Source organism: Girardinichthys multiradiatus, chromosome Y, assembly GCF_021462225.1.
Source record: "Girardinichthys multiradiatus isolate DD_20200921_A chromosome Y, DD_fGirMul_XY1, whole genome shotgun sequence".
Lineage (NCBI taxonomy): Eukaryota > Metazoa > Chordata > Actinopteri > Cyprinodontiformes > Goodeidae > Girardinichthys > Girardinichthys multiradiatus.
The window spans coordinates 16,295,565-16,322,841 of NC_061818.1; the positions used below are offsets into that span (position 1 = coordinate 16,295,565).

At 40.2% G+C, this 27,277-nt stretch overlaps 2 protein-coding genes and 1 long non-coding RNA gene across 5 annotated transcripts; 1 reads left to right on the forward strand and 2 right to left on the reverse strand.

Annotated features, from left to right (window-relative positions):
- Positions 1 to 962: 962 nt before the first annotated feature.
- LOC124865040 (carbohydrate sulfotransferase 12-like) lies at positions 963 to 15,190 on the forward strand. The gene is made up of 5 exons (XM_047360039.1): positions 963 to 1,094; positions 7,833 to 8,475; positions 10,408 to 10,560; positions 11,361 to 11,540; positions 12,033 to 15,190. The coding sequence occupies exons 2-5, from the start codon at positions 8,110 to 8,112 to the stop codon at positions 12,579 to 12,581; spliced, it is 1,248 nt and encodes a 415-aa protein (XP_047215995.1). The 5' UTR covers positions 963 to 1,094; positions 7,833 to 8,109; the 3' UTR covers positions 12,582 to 15,190.
- A 3,560-nt stretch (positions 15,191 to 18,750) lies between these two features.
- On the reverse strand, positions 18,751 to 19,803 carry LOC124863657. Its single transcript, XR_007037183.1, has 3 exons — positions 19,609 to 19,803; positions 19,468 to 19,510; positions 18,751 to 19,370 (listed from the first exon to the last, which is right to left on the reverse strand). It is a non-coding gene; the product is annotated as an uncharacterized LOC124863657 (long non-coding RNA).
- A 175-nt stretch (positions 19,804 to 19,978) lies between these two features.
- On the reverse strand, positions 19,979 to 26,991 carry LOC124864458 (complement C1q tumor necrosis factor-related protein 1-like). Of its 3 annotated transcripts, XM_047359241.1 has the most exons (4): positions 26,909 to 26,973; positions 24,881 to 25,053; positions 24,475 to 24,678; positions 19,979 to 22,761 (listed from the first exon to the last, which is right to left on the reverse strand). In XM_047359241.1, exons 3-4 carry the CDS (start codon positions 24,662 to 24,664, stop codon positions 22,214 to 22,216), a joined length of 738 nt encoding a protein of 245 aa, XP_047215197.1. In that variant the 5' UTR covers positions 24,665 to 24,678; positions 24,881 to 25,053; positions 26,909 to 26,973; the 3' UTR covers positions 19,979 to 22,213. The 3 variants fall into 3 exon arrangements, with proteins under 3 accessions (XP_047215197.1, XP_047215196.1, XP_047215198.1); XM_047359240.1 differs by lacking the exon at positions 24,881 to 25,053 and having other exon boundaries at positions 26,909 to 26,991; XM_047359242.1 differs by lacking the exon at positions 24,881 to 25,053 and having other exon boundaries at positions 24,475 to 24,699; positions 26,909 to 26,975.
- Positions 26,992 to 27,277: the final 286 nt, after the last annotated feature.

The window sequence follows — 27,277 nt, forward strand, 5'->3', positions numbered from 1 at the left end:
CAACATGACAATGACCCAAAAATACCAATAAATCCACCAAGGACTGACTGAAAACTAAGAAATGGAAAGTCCTGGACTAAGTCAAAGCCCAGATCATGATCCAATTGAGATGCCATGGAATGACTTGAAATGGGTGGTGCAAGCGAGAAATCCCTAAAATATCTCACACCTCAAAGTAAGGAGATGGGCAAACTGTTCTCACTGAAGACTAATAGCTTCAGAGGTAATACTAGCTATTGGGAGGTAGGTTACCCTTACCTTTCCCTTTGCTAGAAAGCACATATATATTTTGTTCACTGAGTAAAGCATAAATAGACAAGAGTACACATCAGTATGTTAACATTTTAATTAAGAACTGAATATTAATTGGGGCGTTCTAACTGTTTCATTTGGGTGTTCTAATTTTTTCACACGACTGTAAGCACTAGTCAGTGGAGATTTTGAGTAACATGTTCTACAAGAAAGCCAAACAATCCTGTATGCAGCGAAAATATGAGGGACTCATTTTAGGCACATGGGGCATAAAAGCTAAATATGGTGCATTACCTCCTCTAGTTTGTACTGCAAAACTGTCTGTGTCTGTTTAAAGAACAAAGCGTGCCATGAGTAAAGGAACTATAGCTACTAATCAAATTCTTGACATTCTCTGATCCCACACAGATCATAGGAATCAGCTACTCTCTGTGTTCATATCACCTAATGAAGATTATAATAACATGATAGTTAGGTGACACTTAACCACAGTTCTTTCATGGTCACAGTTTTTCTTTGATTCTTTTAAGAATGTTGACATTTAATGTTGCATTAAGGGTTTAAAAAGTTATTTTTAAACCTGCTGTTCCCGTGGGAGGAAGGGGAAAGAAGAATCATACCAGATCAGAGAAATGTCATGTCGGAGCTGACCTAGAAAAGTGAATTTATCTCCCCCCCCCCACGAGCTCACGTTGCAGAAACCTCAGGCTGTGAAATCTCGCGGTGTTTTATTACGGGATCTCGCTCCATCTCTTAGGGGAAAACAGCGGCTGTCTTCACTCGGAGCGCCGACAGGGCAGGCTCAGCTGACGCGACGGGAGGAGCAGAAAGGGAAAGGAGAGGTGAGAACGCTCGGTTTTAAATACATTTGTTCTTATTACATAAAAATGTTACATGTAATGTGATATTTTAGAATACACCGCTCCTGCATACACCTTTGTCGTGGTGCGCCGGACCTCTTTGACATCGTTAGGCACACCGTGAACGTGAGAAGACAAACTCGGTTCTTTTCTATCCCCTCATATAAGCTCCCCTGAACGCACCGCACACGACGCGGGTACCAAGCGAGTCCTGGGCGGGTTGGGCTTGAGAGCTCCCGGTGTGCGGGAACAGCATCTTCCTGGGGCGCTGCTCTTCCGTCAAAGGTCGCATTGTGTCCGGTCTGGCTTCCGCTGGCGGCTGCTGCGGACAGGACGCAGGGATTTCTATGAGCCGAGCCGTCAGCCCAGGCTTTGTTTGGGCTGGATCTGCATGTTACGGACGGGGCTTCGCGCCGGGTGGGAAATTAAACGTATACAGACAATAGTTAAGGTGACTTACGCAACGTAAAACTTCAAGCTTTTTGAAAATTGTAAGGTATTTATGGTGAAAAATGTAATTTCTCTTGTGCTCAATGTAATTAAAAAACATCTAAAACGAGAGATTAAAACACAAATTAGCTAATTAACTGTAATATTTTGTCTTATATTTTAATGATAGATTAGGGATTTATTATTAAACAGCCACATCCATAGTAGTAGCAGATATCATCACACTTTATTTGCTTCACTCCTTCATATTCAAAAAACACGAAATTCCAATATTATTGTTGGATATTGCAATATTGATAATAACTGCCCAACATTTTCCTTATTAGTCTCTTTCTTTTCCATCATCATGATGCAACCACCTCTCTCCTGGAGCTTTGGCTTCTTGGCAGCAAAGATCTTTAGCAGATGGACCTAAAAGACAGCGAAAGCCCATCCAACCTGTACAGGTCCTTCTCAAAATATTAGCATATTGTGATAAAGTTAATTATTTTCCATAATGTTATGATGAAAATTTAACATTCATATATTTTAGATTCATTGCACACTAACTGAAATATTTCAGGTCTTTTATTGTCTTAATACGGATGATTTTGGCATACAGCTCATGAAAACCCAAAATTCCTATCTCACAAAATTAGCATATTTCATCCGACCAATAAAAGAAAAGTGTTTTTAATACAAAAAACGTCAACCTTCAAATAATCATGTACAGTTATGCACTCAATACTTGGTCGGGAATCCTTTTGCAGAAATGACTGCTTCAATGCGGCGTGGCATGGAGGCAATCAGTCTGTGGCACTGCTGAGGTCTTATGGAGGCCCAGGATGCTTCGATAGCGGCCTTTAGCTCATCCAGAGTGTTGGGTCTTGAGTCTCTCAACGTTCTCTTCACAATATCCCACAGATTCTCTATGGGGTTCAGGTCAGGAGAGTTGACAGGCCAATTGAGCACAGTGATACCATGGTCAGTAAACCATTTACCAGTGGTTTTGGCACTGTGAGCAGGTGCCAGGTCGTGCTGAAAAATGAAATCTTCATCTCCATAAATCTTTTCAGCAGATGGAAGCATGAAGTGCTCCAAAATCTCCTGATAGCTAGCTGCATTGACCCTGCCCTTGATAAAACACAGTGGACCAACACCAGCAGCTGACACGGCACCCCAGACCATCACTGACTGTGGGTACTTGACACTGGACTTCTGGCATTTTGGCATTTCCTTCTCCCCAGTCTTCCTCCAGACTCTGGCACCTTGATTTCCGAATGACATGCAGAATTTGCTTTCATCCGAAAAAAGTACTTTGGACCACTGAGCAACAGTCCAGTGCTGCTTCTCTGTAGCCCAGGTCAGGCGCTTCTGCCGCTGTTTCTGGTTCAAAAGTGGCTTGACCTGGGGAATGCAGCACCTGTAGCCCATTTCATGCACACGCCTGTGCACGGTGGCTCTGGATGTTTCTACTCCAGACTCAGTCCACTGCTTCCGCAGGTCCCCCAAGGTCTGGAATCGGCCCTTCTCCACAATCTTCCTCAGGGTCAGGTCACCTCTTCTCGTTGTGCAGCGTTTTCTGCCACACTTTTTCCTTCCCACAGACTTCCCACTGAGGTGCCTTGATACAGCACTCTGGGAACAGCCTATTCGTTCAGAAATTTCTTTCTGTGTCTTACCCTCTTGCTTGAGGGTGTCAATAGTGGCCTTCTGGACAGCAGTCAGGTCGGCAGTCTTACCCATGATTGGGGTTTTGAGTGATGAACCAGGCTGGGAGTTTTAAAGGCCTCAGGAATCTTTTGCAGGTATTTAGAGTTAACTCGTTGATTCAGATGATTAGGTTCATAGCTCGTTTAGAGACCCTTTTAATGATATGCTAATTTTGTGAGATAGGAATTTTGGGTTTTCATGAGCTGTATGCCAAAATCATCCGTATTAAGACAATAAAAGACCTGAAATATTTCAGTTAGTGTGCAATGAATCTAAAATATATGAATGTTACATTTTCATCATGACATTATGGAAAATAATGAACTTTATCACAATATGCTAATATTATGAGAAGGACCTGTATATCTCATCTAGGTTTAGACCTAGCTAATCTGCCTGGTCTGGCCTAAGCTTTGATTTAAGATTAGAAATCCATAAGATCCACAGAAAAGTGTGTAGACAGTGCAGAAAATATGAGAAAGTATAAATCAAAGACAGCTTAATTAGATTTAGTATTAGAAACTAACCCGTTTTTTATTTGTGATATTGCGGTGATGATATCACTGTGTGGAAATTATTCAATATTTTTTTTATTTGGGTTAACAAATGGAGACAATAACCGTAAATATGATGAGATTTATACATGTTTAAACTGCACAGATGGATGGAAACACATCTGTTAACCTGAAGTGTCATCAAATATTGAGCTGTACAGGATGTGAACTGACGGCGAGACGCATCCAGGAAGGCATCAGAGATCATGGAATAAATAACGTTTGCACAGTCAACAGGCCCCTTCACCGTCCACTTTTAAAAGCCGTTTAAAAACTTATTATTACTTATTGGCCTGCAGCCCCACTGAGGCTTGACTCAACTTTTGTAGATATTGATTTTATTTGTTGTATTGTTTGGTTTTTACTATGTTTTGTATTGAGTTTTTAGGTTATTCACATTGTTGTGTGTTTACCTTTGTTATTTCATTTGATGTTTTTTCCTTATCCTATTTATCCCCGATGTTCAGCACTTTGTTTCAGCTGCGGCTGGTGTTAAAGCGCTCTGTAAAATAAAGTTCAGTTTGTTGCCATAAGAAAACTGTCAGCTGTGCAGCAAGAACAGTATTTTCCAATCAGAACTATACACAGAAAGGACCCAGCCCTGTCGTCTATGCAGATGACAACTGAGTTTAATTTGGTTTTTAGAAAATATTAATGTCATTGCAACAGCAAAAAAAAAAAACAACCTAATATGTGCTAAAAGGTCTTATCACATGCACAGAGTTACTGAACTTGCTTGGTAGCTCAGTTAGAAAAGAACTGGATCTTGAGTTCAAGACTTGGTGTTGTCGTTCTGTTCTTTCTGTTTGTTGCGCTGCTCAGTCTGGGCTAAAACAGGTCCGCATCTAGACTTCTAGTAAACCTCTTAGATGTTGTCATTGTTCAGACAACAAAACAAAATGTCACTGGGAAAAACTTTGCTGCTGGTTCTTTGTTTAGAGGAAGTGCAAAAAAAAAAAAATAAGATTATACTCATTTTTGCATTAAGGCACAAATGTTCCTAATCTTTATCTATATTTTAAATTCAAACTTAAAGTTACTAAACAAAAATGGTGGGAGTTCTTAGGTCTGATACTTTCAGTAAATAGTATAAAATAATTTAGATTTGCCAGTATTTGGGTGGGTTCTTTACAAATCAGAGCCAATCCAAGCAAGGGCGGCCAATTCTAATCACTTTCACATTGGTGCATCTCTAGTAATAAAGTATACTTACACATAGATACATTATTTACAGTATATTTTATTTTAGATGCACAATATTTTTAGTTTGCAGATAAATTATTCGTTAGTGTAATCTCCTCTTCACATATAACCTTAACCTTAAATGTAAACTACATTTATAGGTTGTTAAACCCTGTGTTTATTATCCTGTTTACTATCGTGCGCATCTAATTAGTTTTAAACTCAGAAAAAAATTGAATTAAAGATCTTGCTTGATGCATTTGGAGGCTGAAAATGTCGGATCGTTTTGTTTTTATTCAGGGAAAAACCGAGAATTAACCGAAGAATGATTCGATTTTTCAGAGTGTGACCTGGTCGTAGCCGGTTAGAGGAAAACAAAAATTTAATCCAGGATCAGTTAATTGATGCACCACTAGTTTATGAAATGCAAGCTGCACCCACGTGGTTGTATAGCCTAAATCTGCTTCCCTTTACTACAGATGTATTCTTGCTTATGGCAATGATAAATACAACCTGATGTATGCAGTAGGACAGCAGCTGATACGATGGTGTCTGCAGGGAGGAAGAGGAGAGCTGTCTGCTGCCTCTTGAGACGTTTCCATGTCAATGGTTCCTACTTAGCTTCAGGGAGAGAGGAAATACAGAAATATGGAGGCTGATGCATGACAGCTCCAAGTGTAGGAGCGAGCTGAAATGGAAAAGTGATGCTTCGTGACTTTTGATCCAAGCAGGAAGGAGAAGTATAGACTGGAGGTCAGTTATCGCTGCGAAGCAAGAAATGCGACTGTGAGAAGTTCCAGCTAGAAGAGACACCGCCTCCACTTCAAACCCTTCCAAGCTAATTAGAGCGAGAGCACAGTGAGCATCTGTGTGTTTCCTTCATGCAGCATGCACTGTGGTCAGGCTGTGAAGCATTTTATAACCACCCTCCTTCAAAGGTGGCTCACACTGGTACTTTTATTATCTGAGGAGGGCGTGGTATTTAAAGCAAACACTGCTGCGGCTGCAACGTTTGGTATGCTGAGTCCCCCTGACCTGAAAATATTTGACAAACGTTTGTGATCTAGCAGCCAGAATGCCTTGTCATAAATCGAGCGTCAGACTTGCTCAAACTTTGAATCGTTAAGAACCCAGTCTAGCAACTATAGCGATGTCAAATTATATTATTTTACATAAATCATTAATTACATAAATATTCAAAATAAGAATAAATAAGCTGGTTAGGAATCGTTCGGCCGGGATGTCACCCAGAGTCTAATGGGAGGTACTGGTCTCTTCTGGGACTAGACTTTTGGCTGTTTGGATGTTTCTTTTGAATTCTCTACAGAACTAAATGATTAATATTGAAAGCGAACGCTCCCATCGATAAGCTGACTGGGATAAGATAACAAAACAAAATCTGGCAGGAATTTCCATAAAAATAGACGAATGTAATAATGGATATAATGCACACAAAACAGCAGCTCATCCAACCAAATCTTGGAAACTGATCAGTTCTCAGTGGGATGTCAGCTTCCTAGAGGGAGAGTTTCAATGGGGAAGCGTCATCACGGAGCACTGGTCAACCAATCCGAAGCAGAGTTGGGGTGAAGTACAACACATTATATGATACATTTCTTTACACATCAGAGAGTCTTTAAAAATGCCAACAAACCATCACTTATTCATAATAACATCTAATGACTGAGGCTGTTCTCACATTAACGATGGTGTTAAAATGTATAGTTAACGTGTTATTTTAATGTTTTTTAGATTTCTAGATTAAATGAAATCAAATTTAATATATAGTAAAAATTTAAATGAAAAAATATGTATATTCTTATAAAAACCTTGATTTGGCAGCTTTTATTGAAACACACTGTTCGTTTTGAAGAGGTCTGGTAAAAGAAATCGGTTATCCTGCTGATATCTTACACTGTACCAGTAAATGTTGGACTGTGTTATTTCGCAGTGATTTGTGCGACTTTAGATTTTTGCTTCAGGCTGGAAAATCAAAGTAACAAAAGAGACAAAGAACAGTCTTCAGGTAGATTGAATGTAAGCTAGTTGTCTTCATACCAAAGCTGTGGACTTTGACTAGATGGCTTGAGACTTGAGAAGTAATGACTTGCTCCCACCTCTGCATCATACAGTGTAAGTTAGTTATCTTTTCTAAAGGTATTTAGTCAGACATGTTGTGTATTACATGTATGCAGGATTTATAAACCAAACTGGTCCATCTCTGGGATAAATGTTGAACATATATTTAGGGCGACCGTGGCAATGGTGGCAGGATTTGTCTGGAGGTCCTGCTATGTTGTGTCCTTGGGCAAGACACTTTACCTGCATTGCCTACTGATGGTGGTCAGAGGGCCCGGTGGCGCCTGTGTATGGCATCCTCACTTCTGTCAGTCTGCCCCACGGCAGCTGTGGCTGTATTGTAGCTTACCACTGTCAGTGTGTGAATGTGTTCATGAATGGGTGGATGACTGAATGTAGTGTGAAGCGCTGTGGGGTCTCTGGGGACTTGATAAAGCACTAGACACGTACAGGCCGTTTACTATTCATGATGTTGGTGTGAAAATCTGTTGGGTCTGCCACCTTACAGATTTCTTCAATTTTTTCTTATGTTGAATGTTTTCCACTTATTATAATGGCTGTCACTGGTCCTTTGGAGTCCTGAAGCCTTTAAAAGGGCTCTGTAACATTTTCCAGGCTGATAGATGCCATTATTTTTGTCTTATGTTTGTTAATGATCGGAAACATTTAAGTGAGACATACAAGCAAAAACAAATGAAAATCTGCGAGGTGTTGATACTTTTTTACAAGAATGTAAATGTGTTTTCTGTCTGTTTCTCTCCAGGAGTGTAGCATCAGTCTATGAGTGGCCGGGTCAACTCTTGCCGTCATCCTGATCCGACTCAAGTGTCTGCTGAAGCTACTGTGTCTGTAGACAGGCTTAGATGGAGCTTCTGTTTTCTTTGTAAACCTGTTGCAAACCCAAACCTCCAGTCCCTGGTTGAGGCAGAAGAACAGACCCAGGTATATGTTATAATCTTCTGCCATGGTGATGCTGTGTAGACGCCCTGCAAAACCATAAGTCTGTTGCTATGGTGACTCGGTAGCCAGGAGCTGTCACTATGGGAACATCCAGGATGTTCCGCATTTTCGTGGTCTTGGGCTCGGCCTTCATGATCCTTCTCATCATCATCTACTGGGACGATGTAGGAGCCTCAAACCTCTATCTGCACATCCCGGTATCCCCGGGCCCCAAAGTCCCTCACCCACCTCCCCAGCTGAGGCCCCACACCACACGGACCCCATCTTTCCTGTCAGACATAGACGCCTTCGTCAACCAGTTCTTGGAGCCGGGAACCGGGGAGCCCACTGACACGGTGCCAGTTGATTCGAGCAACCAGTCAGAGAAGTCAGAGGAGCGTTACATCCCCCGGAGGGAATGGAAGATTCACCTTACTCCAGTGGCAGCAGAGCTCCGAGAGAGACAGGCGAGTTGGGGTGTTAGTCAGTGTTATTAGGCTGTCATTGTTGGGTCAGTGATGGAAAATGGGATCTGACATGTCTGACGGTCATTTTTGCCATTTGTGTTATAATTAGTAATCATTAAATGTTACGTATCTTTTTACGTATTGTCTGTTTGGCAGAAATGTTCTGCTGTCAGGCTCAGATAGTGAAATCGTCTCACCCAACAAGGTCAATGCTCAGTATTAATAAAGGACTATCCCTTCTCACTTATTGCTTTTTGCTGCAACATGTTACGCTGGTGATCTTTTTGCAAATACAGGGGTTGGACAATGAAACTGAAACACCTGTCATTTTAGTGTGGGAGGTTTCATGGCTAAATTGGACCAGCCTGGTAGCCAGTCTTCATTGATTGTACATTGCACCAGTAAGAGCAGAGTGTGAAGGTTCAATTAGCAGGGTAAGAGCACAGTTTTGCTCAAAATATTGAAATGCACACAACATTATGGGTGACATACCAGAGTTCAAAAGAAGACAAATTGTTGGTGCACGTCTTGCTGGCGCATCTGTGACCAAGACAGCAAGTCTTTGTGATGTATCAAGATCCACGGTATCCATGGTAATGTCAGCATACCACCAAGAAGGACGAACCACATCCAACAGGATTAACTGTGGACGCAAGCGGAAGCTGTCTGAAAGGGATGTTCGGGTGCTAACCCGGATTGTATCCAAAAAACATAAAATCACGGCTGCCCAAATCACGGCAGAATTAAATGTGCACCTCAACTCTCCTGTTTCCACCAGAACTGTCCGTCGGGAGCTCCACAGGGTCAATATACACGGCCGGGCTGCTACAGCCAAACCTTTGGTCACTCATGCCAATGCCAAACGTCGTTTTCAATGGTGCAAGGAGCGCAAATCTTGGGCTGTGGACAATGTGAAACATGTATTGTTCTCTGATGAGTCCACCTTTACTGTTTTTCCCACATCCAGGAGAGTTACGGTGTGGAGAAGCCCCAAAGAAGCGTACCACCCAGACTGTTGCATGCCCAGAGTGAAGCATGGAGGTGGATCAGTGATGGTTTGGGTTGCCATATCATGGTATTCCCTTGGCCCAATACTTGTGCTAGATGGGCGCGTCACTGCCAAGGACTACCGAACCATTCTTGAGGACCATGTGCATCCAATGGTTCAAACATTGTATCCTGAAGGTGGTGCCGTGTATCAGGATGACAATGCACCAATACACACAGCAAGACTGGTGAAAGATTGGTTTGATGAACATGAAAGTGAAGTTGAACATCTCCCATGGCCTGCACAGTCACCAGATCTAAATATTATTGAGCCACTTTGGGGTGTTTTGGAGGAGCGAGTCAGGAAACGTTTTCCTCCACCAGTATCACGTAGTGACCTGGCCACTATCCTGCAAGAAGAATGGCTTAAAATCTCTCTGACCACTGTGCAGGACTTGTATATGTCATTCCCAAGATGAATTGATGCTGTATTGACCGCAAAAGGAGGCCCTACACCATACTAATAAATTATTGTGGTCTATAACCAGGGGTTTCAGTTTCATTGTCCAACCCCTGTAAAAGCACAATTATTCATCCTGAAACTGATTTAGGGAAGTTTTCTGCTGAAGATATTCCAGGCATATTTCTGTGTGACTGACTGTGTTGTTCTGTGTTAGCTGATTTGATGATGGTGATGCATGTCTGTGTTTTCATTTTCTGCAGAGCAGGAACCTGCTTATCGGTACTGACTCTGCACAGTCTGTGTCTTATTTTAATCTTTTCTCTTCTAAAAAATCTAAATAAATAGGCAGAGAGAACAAATACAACTAAAATACTTGCTTAAATCTGACCAGAAGTAAAAGTTGAACTTTCATGCTTGGCTTATGTCATATGACCAATATATGATAATAATAAGATAATTATTCTTCCTAATGAAACAATCAGGAAAAGAGGCGAAGGTTACTCCAGGAGGTGTGCGCCAACGACAGTGTGGTGTTTCCGGGCAAAAACCGTTCATTTGACGACATTCCCAACAAAGAGTTGGATCATCTTATTGTAGATGACAGACACGGCATCATCTACTGTTATGTTCCCAAGGTACAACATCTTATTACTAACGGGGTCTTGCTTAAGTGTGAATTATCTTTTGAAGTTTTGGACATTTTTTCACATAATTATAACCACTTATTTTATCTGAATTTCCTGTGATGGCAAACACAAAGTAGTGCATGTGGTCATAATAAGTCCACCTATTGTAATCTCGGTATTAATTGAGGTGGTTTGTGAAGGCCTCAGAGGGCTTTTAGAGAACATTAGTGGACAGCATCGTAAAGATCAAAGAACACAGCAGACAGGTGAGAGACAGATGTGGAGACGTTCAATGCAGGCTTAGGTTGTGAAACAATATCTCAAGCTATCTCACAGAGCACTCATCATCCAAAGGTCTTTGGCACCACTGAAAACATACCAAGACATGGCCGTCCACCTGAACTGAGAGGCCGGAGGAGGAGAGCATTAGTCAAAGAAGCAGCCAAGGAGCTCTGCTTAGATGGGACCAAAATGTTAATTTTTGGCCTTCATGCAAACACTATAGAAATAGAAATACACTCCGCACTTTTCAGATTTTACATGTAAAGAAAATGTAACACTATTATTTTATCACCCTCTCTCTGCACGAATGTACCTTTTGTTAAAAATATATTAACATGGGTTGTTGCAACATCATAAAAACTGGAAAAAATCAAGGAAATGAATGCAATATACAATGTACTTTATACTGCTTTTGTTGAGTGGGGATGGGTTTATTTTTCCAGAATGTCAGCGTCTCATACCATTATTGCACAGCTACTGTTCCTCTACTCGGGTTGATCTGCCTCTCTGCTTGTTTCTATCTTCAGGTAGCGTGCAGTAACTGGAAGCGTATCATGATCGTACTCAGTGAGAGCCTGCAGCAGGAGGGCGCTCCCCAAAGAGACCCTCTGGCAATTCCCAGGGATCTGGTCCACAACAGCAGCATGCACTTTACCTTTAATAAGTTCTGGAAACGCTACGGAAAATTTGCAAAGCACCTCATGAAGGTCTGTTCTGAAAATACTGCTAATTTGGCTTTATGCCTTAATGATTATATTTGGAGGGTTAAGATCACAGTGAAGTCAAATGAGCTGCTGAACTGGCTATGCATGCATGTTAAATGATAACCTAATGGAAAAATAAAAGGGTTGTCATAAAGCATGTTTTTTATAGTAAATTTGATCTCCATGTTTCTTTCTTTTAGTGATTTTAGCTTATATATGCCAGATTGTTGCTCTCTGCTGCTACAGATGATACATTATCACTCCATATACTGTAGTGTAGATTCTGTTTTATCAAGATCTGCTTTCAAAGGCTCCCACTGTGTCAGAAAACTAAACTGCTTTGAGAAACAATGAAACAGCTGATTGGTAATAATTTTTGCTCTGACTATTGAGGCTTTCTAGCCTTACAATTTAATAAAATGTCTTTATATGTTTTGTCTTTTTTTTTTGGTGTAAATCAGACTATATCCAATTTGTTTGAATTAACCTTTGCAGGTGAAGCTGAAGAAGTACACAAAGTTCTTGTTCGTGCGGGATCCATTTGTGCGTCTCATCTCCGCCTATAGGAACAAATTTGAGATGCGCAACGAGGACTTCTACCGCCGCTTTGCACAAGTTATGTTGCGCCGCTACGCCAACCAGCCGACACCTCCTGCCTCTGTGGACAAGGCGTTCACTCTGGGCGTCCACCCGTCTTTCTCCCACTTCATCCAGTATCTTCTGGACCCTCAGACCGAGAAGGATATGCCCTTTAATGAGCACTGGCGGCAAGTGTATCGACTTTGCCATCCTTGCCAGATTCAGTATGACTTCGTGGGCCACTTGGAAACGGTGGAGGAGGACGCGGAGCACCTCCTGCGCCTGCTGCGGGTGGACAACGTGGTGGAGTTCCCCACGTCTCACAGGAACCTCACAGCCAGCAGCTGGGAGGCCGACTGGTTCAGCACGGTGCCCGTCCAGGCTCGCCGGGAACTCTACAAGCTCTATGAGCCTGACTTCAGACTCTTTGGTTACGACAGGCCAGAGTCGATCCTCAATGAGTGATTCACACAGAGCTGATGCAGTTAGATTCATGCGTCTCTACATGTCCACCCCACAAGCATTTTAACTCCATGTTTTCCATGATGCCATTTGTGCCCACAATTGTGACCAAATTCACATACCTTGGTAGCACTCTGTTTAAAAAAATGATGCACAGAGACCATTCTGGTTGTGATTGCAGGCTTTGGACAATTTGGATAGTTTTCTGTGTTACTAGCTTAGTTTTAATTATTGCTGCACTATCAGTAGTTAGCTGGTTTATTTTAGATTAAATGCAATGTTTTTAAGCATGAAAGGGAATTTTATGTTAAAACGCACTCATAGAAGTTGAGGACAGTGGAGACATGTCCTGTTTTACCTCATATCCAGACGTGAAGAGTATGTTTTCATGCAGTGTATCCGGGTGATTACTTTAGATCAGCTATGTAAGGTTCTGCATGCAAAACGTGCTGGAAATTTAGTACAGCTGCTTGTGTTTGGCCAGTTTGAAGCCAAATGCCACAACGTAGCCTCAGCATAAGAAAGCACAGCTGCTGCAGCGGGCAGCACATGAGCTGGTGATCTGGGTTTGTCTCAGCTTGTTTTAAGAGACATTAAACTGGACTTTCAGCATTCTTACGATTGCTAATGCACAGATGTGCCTCTTTTTGTTTTACAAAAATCTTTTTCAAAGGGAAATGTTCTTTTGTTTCTTGTTGTTTCCATCAGTATTCGATGTTCTGTCTTTGTTTTGTTTTTTTTGTAAAGTACAAACTTTGCTTTTAGACGATTCTGGGTCAACTCGCCTTTTCATCATTTCATCATCATTCAGCCCGTAAACAATCTATTTCATGCAACTAATTGCTCCTCGGATTATTTCCCTTAGTAGAAGTAGTATTTTGTAGAATTCTGAAGATAATTATAAAAATGCTTGAATCTTGCATACAATCCCATTTAATTGGATATTTTTACATTACCTGTATTTCCTATTTCCACTGATTTTACATGGGCTGTTTCACTTATTAAGTGCAGGCGATTATGACCCCTGATTAAACTAAAAGGAGTTTGAGCTCCCCCTGCTGGTTGATAAGATTTATTGGAGTCACTTAAAGTCATAACCTTGCAGCAGGCTATGAAAAGAAGGTAGTAACTTGCAGAAGGTTATACAAAGGTACATGTAAAAGTGGTAACAAAACAACTGCTGGTACAAAATCTCAGAAGTGGCTGGCAAGGGATTCTCAAGGTATGATAACCTTGAATTTAAATACTACAGTATCACACCATTAACACTGACATCAAAACGTAACAGGATCTACATGGTTTCATTAAAACAGAAAGAGCTAATTCTTCTCAAATGATATGTTTATTATTACTCTTACAATGATGCTGCCTATAATGTAGGCTTTGTCAAAAATGTAGCAAAAATATACACAAAACACCCACTGAACTTGGAGGTATATTTTTAAGTGCTTATTGTGCACAATGTCCGTTTCACACCATGGCTGGATGTCTTTTTCCCAACTGAGGCAGGGGGAAATGGGTAGGGGCTGTGTTTCAGCCACCTGACCAGCAGTGTGTAGCAACAGGCGGTGGAGGAGCAAAGTTGTGTTGATCTTACAGTCAAACAGTGGAAATAAAAACTTGTCACTTTCTTTCGCATCTATTTAAAAAGACGGCTGGGTGGGAAATGTTAATATCCCGATACTGATAACTGGCATATTCCTAGCGGCACCGGACTGAACAGAGTCGGTACCAAACATCGATGTCCCCTAAAAGAGTTTACTTATAATGGGCAGCATTTATCATGTGGTGCATTGCCTTGTTTTTGTAGCATTACTTCGAGCTTTGAAAACGACTGTCAAATATTCCCACACAGCTGTAAGCTGTGCAAAATGAAGACCTTTCAGTATTAATATAAGAAAGTATTTAATCACTGAGGCTAGAGTTGGAATGATGAGTTCAGATACTTGGTTTAGGTGATAAAAGTGTGAGGAAAGGACAGTGCCTTTGGTTGATAAAGTTTACAGAGAAAAATAAGTATTTTTATAGGACTTCATTTTTACTAAAATCACAGATTCACATGAAGGAACATTTGATACACTGGGGCTTGTTGATCTCTCAACTTTATTTACAGACCAAAAGAAAAACGAAGCTTTTTGGCTTAACTGTTAATGTGGCAATTTGATATAAATCTATCTTTGTTCGGTTTCCCCATCATTGTGCTTCTATTCATGGTGTATCACTCTCCATGCTGGATCTTGTTGTTCAGACTCTACATTGATGTGGTAGACACCAAGACATGTTGGTGTTTCTCCTTTGTTCTTATCCTCGATCATTATGCAGAATTGTTTCTTAAAAAAAGGTCGAGACTCTTGTCTCCATCGTGTGGCTATATGCTGTTGGTGTGGATATAGTCCACCTCTACTGTGTTTGTACTGTAAGTCCTGTTGGATGTCAATTCCTTTTGTTTTCTATTTATGTTTTTTGTGGCGGATTACTTTGTAAGATTCCAACTTTTTGGCTTTTTTCTGTCAACATGCAAAAAAAAAAAAACAATATTGAAACAGAAATGTTTGTAAGTAAAAAAAGAAACCATTTATTTATGGTTCAAATAAAACAATCTAATATGCGTATGTGCTGTTTTTGCTAATGATAATTTAATCTCACAGGTAGGGATGGGTGCCGAATTCGGTACTTTTATAGGTACCGAGCAATTCTTTCAGTACTACCGAGTACATTGCATCATTGTGACACTGAGGGAGTGGAAGAGTGGGCGATTTTCCATGCAGGTGTTGTAACAGGTGTTACGTCGATTCGCGTTTCATCAGATACGGTTTCCCCAGCGTCTCCTTGCCGCTCACGCGGCAAAAAAGGCGCGTGCTTGTTGCAGGCTCGGAACCGTGGTGCTGTGCTCGCGCCACAGGGGAACTACGGTAACCCCGAAAGCTCAAATGTCGTGTTTCGGAGAAGTCGATCTACAGGTCCTTCTCAAAATATTAGCATATTGAGATGAAGTTCATTATTTTCCATAATGTAATGATGAAAATTTAACATTCATATATTTTAGATTCATTGCACACTAACTGAAATATTTCAGGTCTTTTATTGTCTTAATACGGATGATTTTGGCATACAGCTCATGAAAACCCAAAATTCCTATCTCACAAAATTAGCATATCATTAAAAGGGTCTCTAAACGAGCTATGAACCTAATCATCTGAATCAACGAGTTAACTCTAAACACCTGCAAAAGATTCCTGAGGCCTTTAAAACTCCCAGCCTGGTTCATCACTCAAAACCCCAATCATGGGTAAGACTGCCGACCTGACTGCTGTCCAGAAGGCCACTATTGACACCCTCAAGCAAGAGGGTAAGACACACAAAGACATTTCTGAACGAATAGGCTGTTCCCAGAGTGCTGTATCAAGGCACCTCAGTGGGAAGTCTGTGGGAAGGAAAAAGTGTGGCAGAAAACGCTGCACAACGAGAAGAGGTGACCGGACCCTGAGGAAGATTGTGGAGAAGGGCTGATTCCAGACCTTGGGGGACCTGCGGAAGCAGTGGACTGAGTCTGGAGTAGAAACATCCAGAGCCACCGTGCACAGGCGTGTGCAGGAAATGGGCTACAGGTGCTGCATTCCCCAGGTCAAGCCACTTTTGAACCAGAAACAGCGGCAGAAGCGCCTGACCTGGGCTACAGAGAAGCAGCACTGGACTGTTGCTCAGTGGTCCAAAGTACTTTTTTCGGATGAAAGCAAATTCTGCATGTCATTCGGAAATCAAGGTGCCAGAGTCTGGAGGAAGACTGGGGAGAAGGAAATGCCAAAATGCCAGAAGTCCAGTGTCAAGTACCCACAGTCAGTGATGGTCTGGGGTGCCGTGTCAGCTGCTGGTGTTGGTCCACTGTGTTTTATCAAGGGCAGGGTCAATGCAGCTAGCTATCAGGAGATTTTGGAGCACTTCATGCTTCCATCTGCTGAAAAGCTTTATGGAGATGAAGATTTCATTTTTCAGCACGACGTGGCACCTGCTCACAGTGCCAAAACCACTGGTAAATGGTTTACTGACCATGGTATCACTGTGCTCAATTGGCCTGCCAACTCTCCTGACCTGAACCCCATAGAGAATCTGTGGGATATTGTGAAGAGAACGTTGAGAGACTCAAGACCCAACACTCTGGATGAGCTAAAGGCTGCTATCGAAGCATCCTGGGCCTCCATAAGACCTCAGCAGTGCCACAGGCTGATTGCCTCCATGCCACGCCGCATTGAAGCAGTCATTTCTGCCAAAGGATTCCTGACCAAGTATTGAGTGCATAACTGTACATGATTATTTGAAGGTTGACGTTTTTTGTATTAAAAACACTTTTCTTTTATTGGTCGGATGAAATATGCTAATTTTGTGAGATAGGAAGTTTGGGTTTTCATGAGCTGTATGCCAAAATCATCCGTGTTAAGACAATAAAAGACCTGAAATATTTCAGTTGGTGTGCAATGAATCTAAAATATATGAATGTTAAATTTTCATCATTACATTATAGAAAATAATGAACTTTATCACAATATGCTAATATTTTGAGAAGGACCTGTACATTTGTTGAGCTAGTGTGTTGTTATTAGATAAACTAATATATCATCATTTTACAGATAGATAGATAGATGTAAATATAACGACACATATTTATATACACACACACGTATATATATATATAGTCAGTAAGTCATTTTCTACCGCTTATTCCATAGTGGGTCGCGGGGAAGCTGGTGCCTATCTCCAGCAGTCTATGGGCGAGAGGTGGGGTACACCCTGGACAGGTCACCAGTCCATCGCAGGACAAAACACAAACAACCATGCACACACTCATTCATACACCTAAGGGCAATTTAGAGTGATCAATTAACCTAACATGCATGTCTTTGGATTGTGGGAGGAAGCCGGAGTACCCAGTGAGAACCCACGCATGCACAGGGAGAACATGCAAACTCCATGCAGAAAGACCCATATATATATATATATATATATATATATATATATACATATATATATATGTATATATATATATATATGTTGCTGGAGATAGGCACCAGCTTCCCCGCGACCCACTATGGAATAAGCCGTAGAAAATGACTGACTGACTGTATGTATAGATATATATATATATATATATATATATATATATATATATATAGAGAGAGAGAGAGAGAGACTACAGATATCTATACTGTTGTGATCCTATAATGGTCCTATAAATGTACTATAAACCCCGTCAGATTCCCCCCGTATGATCACAACAGTATAGATATCTGTAGTCTATCTATCTATCTATCTATCTATCTATCTATCTATCTATCTATCTATCTATCTATCTATCTATCTATCTATCTATCTATCTATCTATCTATCTATCTATCTATCTATCTATCTATCTATCTATCTATCTATCTATCTATCTAATGATGATATATTAATATAACACCGGACATGAACACAGCATTGAACGCACAAGAGCGTAATGACATTAGTAGTTTTCATGTTCAAGAAATGTTTGAAACAGCTGAGATTTTACACTACACACAGCTGGATGTTAAAGTTTATATATTGCAAAATAAATATGTAAAATTAAAATTTTTTTAGATTTTGTTATTAAACGAATTAACATTTATTACCACATAAACATACACAAAAATACCGAAAACTGGTTCCCTGTGAGTACAGGTACCAATTCCCAGGTAACGGGAATCGGTACGGTATTGGTTCAAATGTGAATGGTACCCATCCCCACTCACAGGCCTACTGGACCTTAATTAAAGCTAAAGAAACATTGCTGCTCTTGAGTGGTCAAAGCACTGAACTACAACAGTAGGTCCACAATCACTGATTTCTCACAAAGAAAAATCAAACCTTAAAGTACGTTTCGCTTTTTTTAAAAGCGGACATATCATGTTTTTAAATGCTTCCTTTTCACACTTCAATCATTCAGTTGTGGTCTAGATAAAGTGGAACTGCAATGCTTTGGTCTGAACTCCTTGTTCATGTAGCTCCACGGGCTCCTTTTTTACATGTTCTGAGGTGCGCCTGAGAGCAACTCGTTTTGGTGCGGTGTCTTAAAATGCTGTTGAGAATGCTGTTCGGCCATTTTTATACTTTGAAAATATTAACTAAAGCCACAGAAAGGAGACAGAAATGGCAAAAACAATGCTAAACTGTGTATGTAATAATACCATTCAAAACCCGCAGTACGGTGCTAAAAGAAGCACACAGCACAAACATAAGCAGAATAAACTTTGATCCACATCCAGCCTTGTTTGTCACAGTTTCACTTAATAATTGCTCTGAATGTGGATATGGGCAGTTTTAGGCAAATAGCTATTCTGCTCTACCCGTTCCTGTCCGTTAAAGATCAAATACTTGAATGTCATGTTCTCTTGTCTTATCCATTTTGAAGAGTGGCTAAGACAAATGGGTGTCAAGCCATATGTACACCTACATTTTCCAACTGTTTTGCCACAGTATTTGCTGAAGAACAGCTAAATACTGTCATGGACTTCCGGCTGATTGATTTTGCGGATCCACTATATTTATTTCTCACTGCGATTTTGATGTCCAAGCTCAAGTATGCCGAAACTGCAAGGGTATACCTTCAGTTTGGTTGTTGGGTGTATTAACCCACACCAATCATTTCACCGTCCCCCAGCATCAGAACGTCTTCAAAGTGACTGGTTACATTGTATTTTTCATGGAAATATCCCCACATAAGTGGGATGAGTTCTTCATCAACCTCCGCCAGTATCAAGGAGCGCTGCCCACGGTGACCTGGATGGAAAGCATATCTCAAAGTTCACTCTTAGAGAACTGCAGAAAGGCATCTCCATAACAAGAAATTTGATAAGGCTTTTGTACAAAACTTTACCATCGGTGCCAAATAATTGTGGGAGCAGATGCATCACATCATACTGAAAAAAAACAAAAACAAGATCAAACAAAGATCGATCAATGAGCACCCCAAACATCTAAATTCAAGAAAGGCACATCCACAGTAGCTACTCTTCACCTATGTGTAACTTTGTCTCCATGCACCTTGAGGCCTGTTTTTTGAGGGGCTCGTATATCCAAATGTAAGAGAATGACCAGCTTGCTTCAACCGTCTCCATAGCAACGTCTTTGAATCCAGCGGCTAACTGTTGGTGTGCTGCGTAACCCTGTATCATGATGCTGTGGTGTGAATCTGAGGAGGGGTAGAGGCTAGCACCAGCAATCATCCGTTACAACAGCTGGTTACCATGGAGACCAAAGGCCTTGCTGACAAAGGAGTCACATCGTTTTCTCAGGCAGCTGTTCCAGCTGCTGCTCCTCTACCAAGTGCTGTTTGAAGGAGGACCCCACATCATCTATATTATCTCCTTTAGACAAGAGAGACACAATTTGATTTCATTAAATAATTTTTATTGGAGGGGCAGTAAAAACAAATCACTAGTCATTTGATTGAAGTTACATTGTTTTTGGCTTTGGAAATATCAACTCCAAGACCTATTTGCAAAAAAAGCATATTTGCTTTGTTGTTGGAACAAAGATCATAATAATAAAATCGTAAACTGATATAGATTTTAGATTTCATGATGAGTCCAATAAATAAAGTCAATTTATTCATGTCCGACCTTATGTTCATAATCTGTCACTCATCTGTCACAGAGTAAATAACACAAATAACTGTTTGTAATTCTCATTTTCCTTTATCATATATTTACATGTCTGCTAAACAGTTTATTTGCAAGAAAGTTGGGCTTTATTTGATAACAGTTGACAACAAAGCAGGAGTTTCTAGTTTTAAGGGCCTGGTGTCTATTGTTCACACAAATATAATTAGCAGGAATAAAGCAGAAAGTAATTTCTAGGCACATAAATTTTGTTTATTAACATTTTTTTGGAAAGACTAAATTTTTATTTCTGGCTCCTGATCTGTGAAAATGCACTAACCTGATAGATGAAATAGTGTTCTGTGAACATACGGACAATTTAGCAAAGATTATCCTAAATTAGACAGTTTGTTACCAGCAGCATGCACAAATATATATATATATATTTTTTTATTTTTTTATTTTTTTTTATTTATTTATTTATTTATTTCTCAGTCCTTAGTCTTCATCAATAGACGGAAAGACTTTTAAAAAGCCTCAAAAGAATGTTCAACACGAAGGTTAAATATAGAAGAATTAGTGTTGGCTGAGGTTTGCTAACCATCCTTTTACAACATGACACGCTTTCCTGAGGTTGTGCTGAAATGTCTGTAATGAGCTTTGGTCAAAACACCCCAGAGACAGAGAACAACAGTTCTTCTTCCCAGTATGAATTTACAGCTGTGGGTAAAATTTCCTCAAACTGACACTGTTATGCTGCATTCAGTGGCTTCTCTACTCAAGTAAGGTTACCCAAATGGCCGCAACACAGTAAACATGAAGCCTTTATGGATATTTTACTCTAAGGGTACAAATTAAAAATTAATTTTGGTTTCTGCATTCCAGAATAAAGTAGGAAGTTGCCAGCTGGAGGAAGAAGCTTGTACTCAAAACATGAACCACCAATACTCTGTAGTCCATCCTGGTCTACAGAGGAAGAATATGACAGTCAACCTATTTTAACCAAGCTAAGATTTCAACAGAACCCTAGAAAAAGTTTAAACAACGTGTTACATTTTTGTTTCCTTCTTTTAATCCAAACTTCACCCACAAAACGGGAAAAACACTTTGCTGCAAAGGTTTCCACATTTATTCATGTCACAATAATAAACTTCATTGTTTTGAATTAGATTTGTATGGGATAAACCAACACAAAACAGTGAATAAGCTGGAAGTGAAAGGAAAGGGAGACAAAACAAAATGACTGAAAAAATGTTGAAAACAAATGTAACAAATTTCAACAAATTTAAAGTGTGGCCTGATTTTTTTATTTACCCTCTTTACTCTGTACCCCTAAATAACAGGTCAGGGAGAAAGTTTCAGTGGGTCTTAAATAGAGGACATGTTTATGACATTTGGATTTCTTGATAGCAGAACATTTCTCCTATACTTACAGGTCTGAAGGTGTAAGTCATGGGGTGTGTGGTGAAGTCTTATAGTATCCTTGGTAGGCTACCAAAAAAAAAAACCAAACATATTTTATACCATACTGACAGAGTTTAATCTGTTCATTAGATTGGATGTTACCAAAATATGATTAAGGTGCTTTGATTAGATGCTTTGATGAGATAAGATCAAAACATATATTTCTATAAAATATATATTTATATATTTCTGCACCTGCAAAATGCTGTGGTGGTAAACTAACACTGTACATGCCCCTGACCACAATGTCTCCATGTTGACACATGGTGGTGCCAGCATTATGCTGTGGGACGCATCCCTTCAGCAGAATGGGGAAGATTGTCAGAGTTTCACTCATTAAATGTGCAAAGCTTGACAAAAACTGCAGCTGCAATTGTAGTAAAACGTCCTAGAAATTTTCACTCTGTGTTGGTTTATCTCAAAATTTATTGAAGTTCGTGGTTGTAATATGGCAGAGTGTGAAAAATGTCCAATGGTGTGAATACTTTATCAAATTACTGGAAGCTCTATTAATATTTAAAACATTCTGTTGTTCTCATCGGCCCTTCCCTCTTTGTCTTAATCCCCGCTGGGTTTGATGAGGTATCCATTAAAAGTGATATAAACATCTACGTCATCGCTGTAGATGGCGTTCTCCCTGTCCCTCTTGAACAGGCGCGTCCAGACGGCATCGCCGGGCTGCAGCTCCAGCATCATGCTCTGGCTCTGCATGATTGAGCGGTCGCTGGGCTGGGCGTACACTATTGCCCGCTCCATGTCGTTCTGCATGATGTGCAGATACGTCTCCTTGAAGTTCCACGTGTGGATGTTGACGTTGAAGAAGTAGACGCCAGCGACCCGGCAGAGGAACTTGCCCTGGAACATGTCGAAGCTGTTGTCTAGGTTGACGAAGACCGTGTCGAATATCACCGCCTGGTAAGCGTCGTCGCTGTGCAGGGACTTACGACGAGCGACAGAGAAGGCGGAGTACTGAAGTTTGCAGGGGTCTCCTTGAGGGCCCATCTGGCCCTTACTGCCCCTCGACCCTGCTACTCCTTGGGCCCCAGGAGGGCCTTCATGTCCAACTTTTCCTGGGGTTCCTCTATCCCCACGATCTCCTTTATCACCTAAAGTGAGGTAATTTTTAAGACCCAACAAGAACACATAAAAAATACAATTTATTGGAGAATAAAAAGTAAAGGAAAAGTCTTTTCATTTATAGGATTTACTAAGACTGTAATCCTAACAAAAACAAGGGATGCTAAATGCATAGAAAAGGCTAATACGAACCATCTACCTTACTTTCTAACAGCTCCATATGTTTTCATTTCTCAAAATAATCTACTCTGGCCATCTGCTCAAAAGAGGAATTGAACCTGAACATTCCTACTGGAAAACTAGCCAAGGCAAAATAAAAAAATCTGCAGGGAATGGCTAAGAAATGGACAGGCCATGCTAAGGAAGGCTTTTAACCAGGCAGTGCATCCAAGAAAACCCACAAACATCCTGCAGCAGAAGGGGAGTTTATGCAAGAGTGGTCTAATATTTCAGTGAGCTGTGAGAAAGCTGTGAGCAAAAATTCAAATAAGACTGTATTTGTGTGATTAAGGACAGACTGGCACTTTATTTCTACTTATACTTCTCAAAGTGAAATCTGTAGATTAATCAAATAATCCAAATGGTTTTAAAAAACAAATGTCTAAATGTCTTCATGTAGTGGATTTGTGTTCAGTCTCCCTAAGTCTTGGTAGAACCACCTTTTAGAGGTAGTACAGGTACAGCTGCAGGTCTTTCAGGGTATGTCTACCAGCTTTGCAAATCTAGCGACTGAACGTCTTTTCCAATATTCTTTGAAAAATGGCTCAAGCTCAGCCAGATGGAATACAGAGTTTCTGTGAACAGCCTTGCCATAGACTCTCGGTAGGTTTTAGGTCTGGACTTCCTTCTGGAAGGTGAAGCTCCATTCCAAGATGGCTGTTTGAATGTGAAATCTAGCAAAGGTAGCTGATAGAAACTACATTTATCAGCACTTCTGACTTGTTCTCTTTAACCCAGTGGGGCAAAACATGCTGTAAAGTAGTTTTTTGCCACCACAACAATGAGCAAAAGTCAAATTTTTTCTAATTTAACTAGACTGGTCCCAACTGGAGTGTCACATCATTCCCAGCTTCGACCTTCAACCTCCAGGGCAAATCAAATGCGGCATTAGCTCCATCTATCTACTCATCAACTCATTCTTTCTTTGCATGACAGGTTGAACAGAGCTCTGTGAGATGTTCGAAGCTTGGGATCTTGTTTTGTAGCCTAACCCTGCTTTGAACATCTCCACAGTTATCTGTTCGTTCACTAATGTTCTCTAACAAGGCCTTCACAGAACTGCTGGAGAATAAATTACACACAGGTGGACCCTGCTAACACAGTAAGTGATTTGTGAAAGCTATTGGTTGCGCTTGATTTTATTTCAGGGTATCAGAGCAAAGGATGTTATATAGCAATGTGCACCATGCTTTCCTGGTTTTTGTTTGGGTAAGATTTTAAAAACCAGGGTCAATTTTCCTTGCACTTTACAATTATGCACTATTGTGTTGGTTTATCACATCAAATCCCAATAAAATACATTAAAGTTTGTGGCTGTCCCCCACCGACTTGTAAAGGATAGAAGAATAATGACTATGACATTTTGTCTTCTTCAAATCTAGTTTGTGGAGAAGAAAAAATAAACTTTCCTTTCTAATTTCCTTGAAAAGCTCTCCCATGATCCTGAAATTAAATAAAACCTTTGGAACACATCTCAGGAGTGGGACATATTATTGTATGTACTGCGGCATTACAAGACTCACCTTTCAGTATAGTCATGTTGATGTAGGTGCGAATCTCTGGGACATGGCTGAACTCTCCCATTGTTGGATGATCTCCGCTGCCCTCTGCTGGCGACATGTGGTCACAGCATTTTCTACAGGGAGCGTTGGGAGGAGGCGCCATGACCACAGGGGAGGAGAAGGAGACCAGGAGGAGGACGACACCCGACATAACTGTCCCTATAGCTGCAGAGATGTATATCAGTGCTATAGATGCATCAGAGTGTAAGATAGTTTATTACGTTTTAATCTTTAATCTGTTAAATTAAATGTACACACAGTTACAATACAAAAACACATAAAGTATGTTGTTTAAGTAATTAAGTAACTGCATGCTTAAAGACAATCATTTGTATTAATGGTACTTAAAAGTACATGTGAGACTTACAGAGGTGGCTACATAGCGCAGCGGACGCTATGATTTTAGTTGTTAAGCTGAGCCACTAATCCCAAATGTGACATCATCACGCCTAATGTCCATTCGCCAAACTGGGAGTACATATTCATTTTTCACCACCATCTTGGTAGTCCATGACACCATTCAGTCAGTCACTGTGATGGCTAGTTAACACAACATTAAGAATCAATTGTCCAAAATGTTATTGATTTATAATTAAGCAAATTATTGTTTTAAACATTATATTATCAAAATATTGTTTCATTTTCCCTTGTGCTTTGAATTGTGAACAGGTTGTTTTAACACAAAGCAACTGCTGGTCATAGTTAGTTTTTAAGGCTAATTTAGCCTCGTTTCCAGTTCCTCACACAAACCTTGGTTCTTAAACATACAGATTCACATTAAACTGTAATATCACTTCATCAGTTATTTTATTTGTGTTTCAGTTTTATTCCTATTTGTTCCTTGTTACCAAATTTTTCCATAGTTTATTATTTGTCTTATGATTTTTTTCATTTTTGCTTATTAGTTTAGTTGGATGTTAGCCTAGTTAAAGAGTTTGTTGTCTAAAGTGGCAGTTAAAGTATTTTGTTATATAATCCTTATACTTTGGAGAGAAGCTATGCATTCTGTATATGTGTGTAGGACTTGCTGTTTGAGAACACCAGTGCACTAATTCACTCCTTCATCTGCTGTTCCATAATACAACACCTGCCCAGGCAGGTATTCATAAAACAATAACAGAGACTGGGAGCTGATAATCAGATGGTGTCAGACTTGGTAATTTTGATTAAAATTACCAACCTCGTTACTAATTGCCTTTGGTTAGTTATTCATAGTCAAACTCAACCTATTGTTGCACAACAGATGTGTTTATATCACACCATATCATATGAGGTTTAAATATTTTTCAAGTTTGCAGATAGAGATGTCTGAATAACCACTTCTCTCTCCTACCCAGATGAGGTCACTGACTGAGCAACTGCTTCTATTTCCTTTGTATGTTGGCTGTTTAGCTCTGTTTTATTTTCCTGAGCGAAGTAATTGATTAATTGATTAAAAATGAAGGTTTCCTCTCCACTGTCACCACATCCTTGCATAGGGGGAGGGATTGCTGCAAAGCCAACGACTTGATGCAATCCACTAGGCTTCCTTTGAAGAATGACTTTTTACTAACTTGAATTGAAATAATCAACTACTGTATTTTAATGTATGTTGAACCAAACTTCATGCAAGTGAATCTAAATCTTACTGTATGCCTGGACTGCATTGGAATGAATTGGATTGATCTGTTTGTCTTCCAGAGATGAGATGAGAGCTGAGCTGAACCTAATAGCTGACATGAGTTAATTTGCATTTGAAGCAAATCAAACGACCACACAGATGTGTGAAAACACAAACCATGAGAAGTGCAACCTCTATAGTCAATTGTGAACACTTGTTAAAATGTTTTAGTCATGCTGAAAGACCTGCACAGCCACATAGGCAACTGTTTATGGGCAAAGAGCAAACCCTTAAACATAGGGTGAATGCTTTGGTTTGGATTGTGGGTTAAGAGTTATAAATTATATGTTTATGCAATGATCTATAAACCACAACTCTGAATATGTCTCTAGCTGCACTCTGTTCAAACCAAACGACCCAGTTGGTCCCGGAAGCGTTTTCTCTCTTATTTCACAGGATGCATTAATCTTGTGTGGAGATCCTGTGAAACACAGATGGTTCCTCAGTGTGTTTATTATGGCTCAGTCAGTGAGCGAGCACATTACATAACAGTAATGCTTTTTTTTCCTGAAAGCCGCTCCTAAACAGCAGCCCTGTGTAATGAATCCTATATATGAAGCTATGTTATAAAACTAGTATTAAAAGTTTAAACAAGCAACCTCCTGCAGGTTGCAGCAGGTTGCCTCCTTTCCAGTCTTTTAGTAAATTTTCCATAGCAGTCATCATGTCATTGTCATGCAACAGTCATGCATCAACAGCTCTGCAGACCAAAAGTGTAATATTAGTGATCCTCACCTTAGCTTGAATCGGTTGATTAGGAGGCAGATTACTGAGTCTGCCGCTTTTGTTTACTCCCTCCGTGTTTCTGTAAGACTGAGTGAACATTCCTGAGTGGAAATCCCTCTTTTTCTCAACCCCTCCTTCATTTGGGCCATGACTGTTTATGCAACAGTAACATCCAGCTTGTGATCAAAACTTCTGCATGTCTGCATGAGATTTGCCTGCTTACCTCAGATTTAAACAATGCACACAAAGCATGTGCATATGCAATAACTAAATGCATGCAGACTGATTTTATTCGGTTGACACTTTTAAATGTGTCATTAAGTACAAAGTCGGATGAGTACATCTAATTTTAATTGTTGCTCAGGTTTAATAATACCG

Excerpts from the sequence above, each read along its gene's own strand:
- LOC124865040 (XM_047360039.1), top strand. The coding sequence starts at position 8,110 with ATGGGAACATCCAGGATGTTCCGCATTTTCGTGGTCTTGGGCTCGGCC. Across the intron at positions 8,476-10,407 it reads CAGAGCTCCGAGAGAGACAG|GAAAAGAGGCGAAGGTTACT; the intron begins GCGAGTTGGGGT and ends TGAAACAATCAG. Across the intron at positions 10,561-11,360 it reads TCTACTGTTATGTTCCCAAG|GTAGCGTGCAGTAACTGGAA; the intron begins GTACAACATCTT and ends TTCTATCTTCAG.
- LOC124864458 (XM_047359240.1), bottom strand. The coding sequence starts at position 24,664 with ATGTCGGGTGTCGTCCTCCTCCTGGTCTCCTTCTCCTCCCCTGTGGTC. Across the intron at positions 22,762-24,474 it reads CAACATGACTATACTGAAAG|GTGATAAAGGAGATCGTGGG; the intron begins GTGAGTCTTGTA and ends ACCTCACTTTAG.